We start from the raw sequence: 12,403 nt of genomic DNA, 5'->3' as shown, positions 1-12,403 counted from the left end.
TGTGTCAAATGCAGTTCAGAAAAATGATGGGATGGATAGATAGATGGATGGATGGATGTTATATTACCGTTATTTTCTTTATTACGTTGTGTCGCATCTGAACTACCGAGTCGATGTGGTTGTCAAGCCTGAAGCCATCCGTGTGTGAAATAGGGTAATGAGATATAAAGTCATAAAAAAAAGATCGTCACACACAAATCTGGGTGTGGTGAAATTTGTCCTCTGCATTTAACCCATCCCCGTGTGATTTTGATCCATCCCCTGGGGGAGAGGGGAGCAGTGAGCAACAGCGGTGCTCCACTCGGTAATCATTTGATGATCTAACCCCCCAATTCCAACCCTTAATGCTGAGTGCCAAGCAGGGAGGCAATGGGTCCCATTTTTATAGTCTTTGGTATGACCCGACCGGGGTTTGTCTCATGGCGGATACTCCACCACTAGGCCACTGAGCTGTTTTTTAATTTTTTTTATTTCTAAAACATCCATCCATCCATTTTCTGTACCGCTCTGTCCCCACGAGGGTCGCGGGCGTGCTGGAGCCTGTCCCAGGCGTTATCGGGCAGTAGGCGGGGGACACCCTGAACCGGTTGCCAGCCAATCGCAGGGCACACAGAGACAAACAACCATCCGCACTCACACCTAGGGGCAATTTGGAGTGCACAATTGGCCTACCAAGCATGTTTTTGGGATGTGAGAGAAAACCCACGCGGACACGGGGAGAACATGCAAACTCCACACAGGGAGGGCCGGAGGTGGAGTCGAACCCTTACCCTCCTAACTGTGAGGCGGACGTGCTACCCAGTGCGTCACCGGGCCGCCCCTTTCTAAAACAAAGTAAAGAAAAAAAAGATCCACACTCTATTCCAGAAGGTGGCGGTAATGCACCTAAGGTTGTTTGCTACTGCTACACAACAAGAAGAAGACATTCCCACTTGACAACTAGCACTTGAAAATAATTGCTGTGTCAAAATTCACAGGCTGAATGTTGTTGTAACGTCGGTGTGTGTTGTGAGCTCGCAACATGAACAACGTGGCTTCATTTGTGTTGATTTGGAGTCACGTCACCTCTGCCGGTAAGATCGCGAACTATAGCAAAAATGTTAACGAATGTTAGAAACACACAGTCCTAGAAAAGTTTTCGAACAACCTTGGCGCACACGGTAGCTTGTGTGTCCTAACCACAGCTAGTTTCCAGACATGACTGTCCGTATGTTAGAAATGAAATCAGGCATCAGACTTTCGAATAATCATGAATTTGCTAATGCCCCCATAGCCATAGAAATGAAGTCAGGCATCAGCCACAACGTCATTTCTTATTCGATGCTGGTTTATTACCGCTGCGATGTCATGAAAGGGAGGTTTGCATCGTAGTCGGTATTTTTGGACTAACACTAACGCTGATTAGCCATGTCACCGAATTACCCAAAATGTTTCTATTTATATCACAGATCACCCGGATTACCACAACTGCAACGTCTGTAAATCAAGGCTCAAAGCCAGTGGTAGAAGCAGGGCACAAGGCATTTCCGAAACAAATGCTCTGCCAAATAAATAAATGCATGAATAAACCACGATTCAAAATGATTTCGATCGCCAGCATCCTCATGATTTGTCGACTAATCTTGGTAACCCTATAGGTCAGGGGTCACCAACCTTTCTTAAACCGAGAGCTACTTCCTGGGTACTGATTAAGGCAAAGGGCTACCAGTTTGACACACACGTCTGAAATAGCCAATTTGCTCAATTTGGCGTTCACTATGTGTTATTATTGTCATTTCCCAATTCACATGTAAGTGTGATTTTAACAAGAATAGCAAAAATACAGTCAAACCTTGGGTTTTGACCACAATCCGTTCCAGAAGGCGGTTCGAGAAGCAAATCGGTCGAATTCCGAATCTATTTTTCCCATTACAAATAATGGAAACATTTTTAATCCGTCCTCCTCATGTGTCTCAATAGCCTGCTCATTTGTTTTTTCACCTTTGGATGTAAAGGTTTTGCCGAATAATTTGTAAATGATAGTATTTTAATGTACAGCATATCTAATCTTGTGCAGCCAAACCACCGCTGCACAACAGAAGCAGGTTCCCCATTAGGTAATAAATCTTTATTTCGAGATAAAGTAACAGGGGTTTGGCAATGAAAGGAGGAGCGAGTCAGGAAACATTTTCCTCCACCAGCATCACGTAGTGGCCTGGCCACTATCCTGCAAGAAGTATGGCTTTACATCCCTCTGACCACTGCACATGTCATTTCAAAGACGAATTGACACTGTATTGGCCGCAAAAGGAGCCCCTTATTGTGGTCTAAAATTGGGTGTTCATTATTAGATGTTGCAGCGCTGCTTTTGGTCACTGACATTGTTGGTATGCATTAGAGAATGTGCATACACCTGAAGGGACACAATCATTTATTTATACGGAATACTTCATCATGTCCCGATGTTGCACCCTCAAAAAGAAAGACGCATCACATTTGCGTTCTTCATTTCGACAACTTTACTTTCCTCGGTTGACTCGGAGATTACACGAAGCATTTTTTTTCCCATCGAACGCACATCCACTCAGTAGCTTTTTTCTCTGTCCCCCTCTTATGACGTCACAAGCCACTTCAACACTCGAAGTCTAACCTCTGTGTCATAACAAAAGCTACTAGAACTGCATAAAAGTAAAATATATGACAAAATAAGAATTAACTGAAACCAAGGCTTTACTGAAACCATATATTTTCACAGATAATAAAATATTCTTCCTTCAAAACCTATAAGTTGCAACACCTACAGTATTAATTGATATTTCAAAGTTTTATCACCAAAAATAGTACACCGGTAATATTGTAGAAGGTATGAAATGCCACACAAATTATCCTAAAAAAAAAAATCACAGAATTTTTGTACCTCTAATGCTAATAAGTGCTTTGTGCTATGCGCAGCCCTCCACTCTCTGTGGCATGTGTACACAGTGACCAGCAACATCCCGCGTCTTCCATCCATGATGGCGGTGGTGATGGTGGACGGTGTCATCACGGAACATTACGACAGCCGCACCAAGGTGACCGTGGCCAAACAGGCCTGGATGGACGCCGTCACTCGCAAAGAACCTGACTACTGGGAAAAGCAGACAAACTTCTGGCAAGGACAGGAACACTTTGGAAACATTAACATGGCAATACTTAAGGATAGATTCAACCAATCACACGGTGGGTGAACATTCCCTCTCCGCTTCTACAGTATAGCTTTGTTTAGTCTTCTCAAAATGTTATCAAAGAAAGCTATTAGCAGTGTAACAACAAGGTGTTATTGTTCTTAAAAAAAGGCTTCTTTGGCACATATTGTTGTGCAGCTGTTTAACCTCTTATGCAGTCTGGACACAGCATAGGCCCATTTGAATGTTTAAATGGATTGGTTTATTTTTAAAAAGTGAGATCAATGCCAGTATTTATATAAGCATACTGTGTACAGTGTTAATGCATGCACATACACATGCATTCACTGTATAAGCTTTTACATTGCATGCCACATTGGTGATCTATTTGACTGCATTTGATGTCATCCATTGTTGATATAACAATACATTTAACATGACGGCTCTCAGCCCGATGGACTGCGAGGAGGCCTGAACCGGAATAGAGAGGGGCAGGAGGCACGTGTTAGGGTGGCTACATGGAACATCGGCAGCATGTCGCACCGATCCGGGGAGGTGGTTGAGGCTCTACACAGGAAAAGGGTGGATGTCTGCTGTGTCCAGGAGTCGAGATGGAAGGGTGGAAAAGCAAGGATGCTGGGTGCAATCGGCAGAAGGTACAAGTTCTTCTGGCAAGGCTGCAATGAAGGGACTGGTGGTGTTGGAGTACTTATCGCTGAAAAGTGGATAGATCAAGTGCTAAGCATTAGCAGGGTAAATGAGCGGATCATCTTTGTGAAGTTGATCGTTGGGAAGCGCCTGACAAACGTAATTTCAATCTATGCCCCTCAAGTTGGCAGAAGTCAGGACGAGAAGGATGCGTTCTGGGACAAGGCCATCATGGTGCTGTCAGGGATCCCCCAGAATGAGGTCATAATTCTGGGAGGTGATCTAAATGGACACGTGGGGAGGGAGTCAGATGGCTTTGAGGGTGTACATGGGGGACAGGGGTACGGCATGCGGAACGCAGAAGGAGAGAGGATCCTAGAGTTCGGTGACGCACTGGAGCTGGTGCTGTGCAACACGCTTTTCAAGAAGGACGAAGCCAAATTAGTAACATACAGTTCGGGTGGCTACAAGAGCACAATAGATTACATCATAGTCAGAAAGGAGGACCGCGTCCTGGTCAGGGATGCCAAGGCAATCCCCGGAGAAGAGTGTGTGTCTCAGCATCGCTTAGTCATCGGAGACCTAACTCTGCGAATCAAGAAGGTGGGGGCTAAGAAGCATCCTCCCAAGTTGAAGGTGTGAAAGCTACATAGCGCAGGGAGTAAAAACGAGTTTAGGGAGAAGATTGAGCATATAGCAGAAGAAGTGGAGGAGATGATGGAGTCGGGTGGTGTGGATGGCAAGTGGCAGGCGATGAAGAAGGCTCTGCTTGAAGCTACAGAGGAGGTGTGCGGATGGTCAAAGGGTAAAGCAAGACAAAGAGAGACATAGTGGTGGAATGACAGCGTTGAAAGAGCGGTGAATGAGAAGAGGAGGTGCCATAAAGTATGGAAGAAATCTAAAAGGGAGGCAGATCGAGCGCGGTATGTAGAGGCAAGGAGGGCGTCACGGACAGCAGTGTGGGAGGCCCAAGAGACCAAGAGGAAAGAATTTGCAAGTGAATTGGAGAGTGAGACAGGACGAAAGAGCTTTTTCAAGATAGCAAAGCAAATGGTTAAGGAGAGGCGTGATGTGACCGGTGCAAACTGTGTAAAGGATGAGGATGGCAACATCATGACAGACAACAGAGGAGTGAAGGAAGTATGGCGAAGGTACATGGACAAGCATTCGACAGGGTGCAAGGGAGGTGGTGAGATGGGCCCTAAGGAAGTCGGGCGTGGAAGAGGGACTGGTTAAGGCTGTGATGACTCTCTACTGCAGAGCATGCACAGCTGTTAGAACAGGAGTTGGCGACAGTAATGGGTTTGAAGTAAGGGTAGGGGTGCACCAGGGATCGGTGCTCAGCCCATTATTGTTTTCTATCGTGATGGATGTGGTATCGAGGGAAGTGAGAGGTGGACTACCATGGGAGCTGCTCTACGCGGATGACCTGGTATTGATGGCTCACAGTCGAGAAGACCTAGCTAGGAAGCTAGCAGCCTGGAAGACCTGCCTGGAAGTGAAAGGAATGAAGGTGAATGCGGCAAAATCAAAGGTCATGGTCGGTGTTGCTGGCCTGGGAGTGGTACCACAGTCAGGAGCATGGCCATGTGGAGTTTGCGGGAAGGGGGTGCAAGCCAACTCTATCCGGTTGTCAAGGGTTGTCAGAGATGGGTACACCGGAGATGCAGCGGAGTAAAAGGCAGCCTACTAGCTGCAAGTGAGACCTTCAAATGCAAGCGGTGCAGGGGAGAAGTCGCCCAAGCAGACCCAGCTGAGCAAGAGGGGCTCATAGTAGATGGGGAGATTTACGAGGTGGTGGACAGCTTCTGCTACCTTGGAGACATGCTTAACGCTGATGGGGGGGGTGGACCTAGCAGTGACCACAAGGGTGAGAAGCGGGTGGAAGAAATTCAGGGAACTCGTGCCCTTCTTAACATCTAAGGCCCAGTCCCTGAAGATGAGAGGCCAAGTGTACTCAGCCTGCGTCAGAAGTAGTATGACGTACGGAAGTGAGGCATGGGCCCTGAAAACAGAACACGAAGAAAAACTAAACAGAGCAGAAATGAGGATGATCAGATGGATGTGTGGGGTGTCAATGAGGGAGAAAAAACCCAGTGCAGAGCTGAGAAAGAAGATGGGAGTGGAGGCCATAGTGGATGTGGTGAGGAGAGGCAGACTGCGATGGTACGGACATGTAGTGAGGAAGGACGAGAACGACTGGGTGAAGAAAGTTATGTCGTATAACGTAGAGGGAACAAGACCCTGTGGCCGACCTAAAAAGACCTGGCAGACGACCGTGTCAGCCGACATGAAGGCACTCGGCATCAACCACGAGATGGCCATGGACCGTTCCCGGTGGAAGAAAGCCATATCAAGAACCCAGTCCAACCCAGCGGTGCCTGGAAAACGGACTTTAAACCGATGATGATGATGATTTAACAATACATTTTAATTTTTACTGTAAATTTCTGCATCATGCATTTCAACAAGGAGCGGATGGGTGACAGCGAGCTCTTCTACGCTTCAAGCCATCTCCCCTTGCACAGTGCACACATCGAGAAGCAGGCTTGCCAGGCACTTGCGTTTCACATATGTCGATAAACAGGCGACTTTGCGTGTATGTATACTTACTATACTTACCATTTACTTACCAAGTTGGCGACGCGCCTTTTATTTTTTTTTAAATGCCGGTGTTAAAAATCAATGTAACATACACAGGATAAATGGCAAATTTCACTGTTGTATACAACACTTCACCTGTTGTATACATCTCACGTGACAAGGAATCTCGTCATGTCACAATGAGAGAATGGAGTTTGAATATTAAAGTAAATCGGGGAAGATGTGTGGCCAGCGACTTGCGCAGTCACAAACTGTTAATGCTCGTATGACACTACGACAACACAAACGGAAAACCTCCATAACCCCTGAGAAACTTAAAATGGTCTTCTGACATTCAAGACACGTGAAATATTCGAAGGCCAAGGGAACTGTAATTCATTGTATATGGGAGTGCCGAAAGATGGTATCTTTTTGGAAAAGTGTTGTAATGCAAATTACCAAAGCTCTGAGCTAATACTGCATCCTCGCGCTGCGCCTGGTCAGGCATCCACGTGTTCCAGGTGCTGCACGGCTGCGAGTATGATGATGACAGCGTCTCAAAGTCAGGCTTCAACCATCATAGTTATGATGGCGACGACACGCTGTTTCTAGACATGGAGAACCGGCGATGGATCTGGCTCCAGTCTCAGCTGGAGGCCACCGTCCGCAAGTGGAACCACAATAAAGGCTGGCTGGAGTTCATGGACCATCGCTTGCTTGAGGAATGTCCTCAGCGACTTTGCAAGATGCTGGAATATGGGAAGAGCGTCTTGCAGAGAATACGTGAGTTGCTTGCTTTAGTACTTTGCAACAGCACATTTCACAACATCAACGGGCCTCAGGTCCTGCGAAATAAACTCGACAATTGCATTTGTGGTTTTGTGGGATAGAGGACTGATCATTAATCTGGCAAGTGCCAGTTTGATACATGAATCACTCTTTGGAGATCTTCACACTATCAATCAGGGACCACTCAAATTGAAGTTTTGTTTCAGCCGTCATCACTAATCATGGCAAAATGAATGTTTGTCATGTTTTATCACAACTTTAGTAGAGTTTCATATGTTGGTGAAAGTGAGCTTCAAACACATCCCTGCTGCTTTAATGTCACACCGCAAGTCTAGATTAAAACTTTGAATTGATGCGAAAACAGCGGTTTAGACTCGGAAACTTGTGAAATTTTGTGGGAGAACTGCATACTGCATACTACTGGTGTGCAAGATGCGTTATGATGCAGCCTCATTTCTATGAATTAATTTTGTCTCACTTCCTCAGAGAGGCCCCTGGTGGCTCTGCTGCAGACGCAGCCATCGGCGCTGGTTACATGTCATGCCACGGGATTCTACCCCAACATAGTAGACATGTTTTGGATGCGCGACGGTGAACAGCTTCACGACCATGTGACGCACGACCAGCTGCTCCCCAACCATGACGGAACTTTCCAGCTCAGCGTGCGCCTGAATGTGAGTGCTGTGCCACCTGAAGACTGGCGCCGCTATGCATGCATCTTCAGGCTCGAAGGACTTCCTGATAAGATTATCACCACACTAGACGCCGCCAAGATCGAAACAAACTACGGTAAGAGGAAATGACCAAACACAGACAACTGATGAGCCTTGACGTTTGCAAGACAAGCACAATGGCTTTTTGCCATTATTTTTGATCCAAGGCAAAGGGCATTGCTTGATAAAAAGTCAGCAGAACTGGTAGATTCATCTGCTTAATTATTACTCTACAAACGCAGTATCAATCATAATATTGTGTTTGGAGTAATGAGGGCACGTAACATGTTACTTCAGAGACATTTTGACTTGAGTTCCCTCTGTAATAGAGCTAAAAACTGCACGTAAGCGCCACGGCCGGAAACCAAGACTGAATGACTGTGACCTTCAATCCCTCAGACGGCACTGTCTTAAAAACCGACATGAGTGTGTAAAGGATATCACCAAATGGGCTCAGGAAAACTTCAGAAAACCACTGTCAGTAAATACAGTTCGTCACTTCATCAGTAAGTGCGGGTTAAAACTCTACCATGCAAAGCAAAAGCCGTTTATGAATAACATCCAGAAACGCCTGGGCCCGAGCTCATGTAAAATGGACTGATTCACAATGGAAAAGTGTTTTGTGGTCTGATGAGTCCACTTTTCAAATTGTTTTTGGAAACAATGGACGTTGTGTCCTCCGGACCAAAGAGGAAGCGGACTATCCGGACTGTTATCAACGCAAAGTTCAAAAGCCAGCATCTGTGATGGTATGGGGGTGCATTAGTTCCCATGGCATGGGTGACTTACATTTCTGTGAAGGCAACATAAATGCTGAAAACTACATACAGATTTTGGAGCAAAATATGCTGCCATCCAAGCGACGTCTTTTTGACGGACGCCCCTGCTTATTTCAGCAAGATAATGCCAAGCCACATTCTGCACGTGTTACAACAGCATGGCTTCGAAGTAAAATAATCCATGTTCTCCCCTGGCCCGCTTGCAGTCCAGACCTGTGTCCCATTGAAAATGTGTGGCGCGTTATGAAGCGTAAAATACGACAGGGAAGACCCCGGACTGTTGAACAACTGAAGTGGTTCATCAAGCAAGAATGGGAAAGAATTCCACATGAGAAGCTAAGAGAATTAGTCTCCTCTCTTCCAAAACGTTTATTGAGTGTTATTAAAAGGAAAGGTGATGTAACGAAATGGTAAACATGCCCTTTCCAAACTTCTACTGCACGTGTTGCAGCCATGAAATTAAATGAAGTTAATTATTATTTGAAAAATAAAATAAAGTTTATGCGTTTGAGCATTAAATATGTTGTCTTTGTAGTGTATTCAATTGAATATAGGTTGAAAAGGATTTTCAAATCATTGTATTTCGTTTTTATTTACATTTTACACAATTTCCTAACTTCAACCGAATCCGGGTTGTAGTCTAGCGGAACCGTTACGCGCAGTTAATTATGTAATGTGTGCCGTTGTGTTGTGTGACGTCAGAAGTTGAGCGTTGACTTACAGTATCTCACAAAAGTGAGTACAGCCCTCTGATTTCTGCAATGTTTTAATTAAACCTTGTCATGGGACAACACTGAAGAAATGACACTTTGAGACAATGTTAAGTAGTCACTGTAGAGCTTGGATAGCAAAGTAAATGTATTGTTACTTCAAAGTAACTCAAAATACAACACTGAATGTGTAAAATGTTGGCAACAAAAGAGAGTACAATAATAATTTAAAAAGGGCTATACGTGTGTTTGTTGTGGTCTCTTTGAGGCTAACCAATTAAATCATCAGGTCTTAAACTGATGCTACTCTCAACCAATTAAGCTAGCCAAAGCCTTGGTGTTCGTCAATCAGAAGTAAATCAGAGTGGGTCAGAATTGACAGAGATGAAGGAGCTCTACAAACATACAAACATGCATAAATCTCAGCGACGACCATAATAAACTTAACTTTTTTGGCAATGCGATACGAGCTACACCTAAAGCTCCGGAGAAGACATGACCCGGAAAAAAAATACTGAAAAAGGTGACGCAACATGATGTCATCAACAATAGCCCAGTGCCCTCTGGTGGCCAGAAGAAACCTCCAACAGTAGACGCAGCACCTCTACTTCTATCGTTAAGAGCCAAATCGACTGCCGTTAACTTAAGAGTGGCATCATATGCATTTATTTTGTCCCCTATAATGAAGGTTTGTGTATAAAAGCTTCCTTTCTCTAGAAATGTCCATCTTGATCTTGTTCTGTCTCTTGTTCGTGTGCGCCAGTAATGCCTCGTTCTGTCTCTTGTTCGTGTCAATTGTGCGGCACTATTTGCCTGGCGGACGGACATGATCAACACATCGCTCTTCTCCCCAGTGACCGTGTTTCTGGTCACATGTCCCTCTGCCCAGCAAAGCAGTGCCGCACAACAGCGATCCACAACCTTTTTGCTAACGAGACATCACAAAAATCACGGAAAATCCATAGAAACGCCGCAACGGACTAAAAGCCACAGTATTCAAAGCTTGTGCAAAAAGTAGCGGATATAGTTATAGTTAGTTATAGTCCGGAAAATACGGTAGGTCTATTGGGCTAAGAGCATGTACACAGTCTACACTCCTTTTTACATGAAAACATTTGAGAATAACTGTGACAAAAAAGGAACTGCTGTCAATGTGTTTCATAGCACTTAAATGAACCGGGGAATACGAGTTGGCATAAAAATCTTTCAGTCAAAATATTTTTTTCTTTTAATCTATGTGTTTGCGGATTATAGCACTGATGTCCTCAGACAACTACTTGCTTTGTTTTCACCATTGTGACAAAAAGAATAACAGTTGGCTTTTTAAAACATGGAAGTCATCATTCCGTGGTTAATTCATGTCACATGGGCACAGCCAATTTAGAATAAGATATTCTTATGTGTGATTTACCAAAGGAGAGTCACTATGTGTTCTCGTACTGATTTACAGGAAAGGGTGCCAATACCATTGACACAACACATTTTGAGTTTTCAATTTTTTTTTCGTGTGAATGACACTGCAAAGTAAACAGTTTAATAATATTTTGATTGAATTACTCTCTCCCTTGACGTTAGTGAGGTTAGTAGACGATAATCTTAGGGCGGCACGAGTGGTTACCACATCTGCCTCGCAGACAGTAACCACCTTCATTTTCCTCTTTTTGGTAATTTGCAAATATCATTCCTTTATACATGTTTTTTTAAATAGAACTACCGTATTGGCCCGAATATAAGACGAACCCGATTTTAAGACGACCCCCTTTTTCAAGACTCAAGTTTAAAAAAGACTTTTTGAACACCAAATTTAATTTTTATACGGAAAATAATTACATCTGAAACAAATGATTATAACAATATATTCGAGAGAAAAAGCACGTTATTTTGCCTCATTCAAATCATGCAAAAACTGTCTATCACATCTTAATATCTGAACATTTAAATATGTAAACTATCATAATCATAAATAACCATAAATGAAATACTCTCGGTAACACACCAAACATAAGTCATCGGTCGAGACAACAAAATACATTTGCAGGCGACCGTTAGTCGCCGTGCCGCTGCATAACGGCTACTATAGAACGACAGAAACAGCATGTAAGTGAACGCTCAACTTCTGACGTCACACAACACGAATAGACGGGCACACATTACGTAACTAACTGCGCGTAACGGTTCCGCTATACTAAATAACTATAAATGAAATAACTCTCGGCAACACACCAAACATAAGTCATCGAGACAGCAAAATACATTTGCTGGCTACCGTTAGTCGCCGTGCCGCTGCGTAACGGCTACTCGTACGATGCGAGGCAAACGTGAAGGAGCGCGCCGGAGCTGTCAATCAAACGGCGCGCACACGAAGCAAACCACGATCGGACAAACGGCACAACAGTGGACAGTAGTAACAATGAAATGTTAAAAAAAAGTTAAAGAGTATACAACATTCTCTGCTCCAGAATATGTTTTGCACTGCATAGTACTGCAATACTCCTTGCTACATTGGTTCTAACGTATCTTATATGAAGTTTCCAATAGAATTTAATGTCTAATATTACTCCTAAAAATGTGATCTCATAAAGTTGTTCAATATTGACATTATCTATTGTTACTTGAACCTGTGTATCTATTTTACGGTTTCCAAATACCATCAGTTTGGTTTTGTCTACATTGATGATGATGACGATGATGATGATAGAACTTTATTCATCCCAGAGCCGGGAAATTCACTTGTCACAGCAGCGCACATGAGTGCAAGAATAATACGAGTGCAAGAATAAAACAAGTGCCATAATTTCAAAAAAGGGTAAAAAACAGACAAGGACAAATACAAGTATCGCTAGTAGAGACGAAACACATTAATTTAACAGGTGCCACGCATGTTGTAAAGTCTGACAGCAGAGGGAACGAAGGACCTGCGGAACCGTTCCTTCCTACACCGCGGGTGAAAAGTCTGCCGCTAAAGGAGCTGCTCAGGGACCGCACAATCTCATGGAGGGGGTGAGAGGTGTTGTCCATGATGGATTTAAGCTTAATCA

The 12,403-nt window shown here is 44.1% G+C and overlaps 1 protein-coding gene across 4 annotated transcripts in view; it reads left to right on the top strand.

The window, feature by feature from the left end:
- The first annotated feature begins 877 nt into the window (after positions 1–877).
- Positions 878–12,403, top strand: part of LOC137840388 (kelch-like protein 25) — a 197,326-nt gene continuing 185,800 nt past the window's right edge. For all 4 annotated transcript variants that reach the window (XR_011087008.1, XM_068651171.1, XM_068651170.1 and 1 more), the window contains exons 1-4: positions 878–1,073; positions 2,932–3,198; positions 6,879–7,157; positions 7,650–7,952. Coding sequence is in view for 3 of the 4 variants with exons in the window: in XM_068651171.1 (XP_068507272.1) it covers positions 1,022–1,073; positions 2,932–3,198; positions 6,879–7,157; positions 7,650–7,952 (901 nt within the window). In the remaining variant the exon portion in view is untranslated. The remainder of the gene's footprint in view (positions 1,074–2,931; positions 3,199–6,878; positions 7,158–7,649; positions 7,953–12,403) is intronic.

The sequence above is a fragment of the Syngnathus scovelli genome, chromosome 6, assembly GCF_024217435.2.
Source record: "Syngnathus scovelli strain Florida chromosome 6, RoL_Ssco_1.2, whole genome shotgun sequence".
NCBI lineage: Eukaryota > Metazoa > Chordata > Actinopteri > Syngnathiformes > Syngnathidae > Syngnathus > Syngnathus scovelli.
Note: the sequence above shows the minus strand (reverse complement) of the source record. Positions and strands in the feature narration are given on the sequence as shown.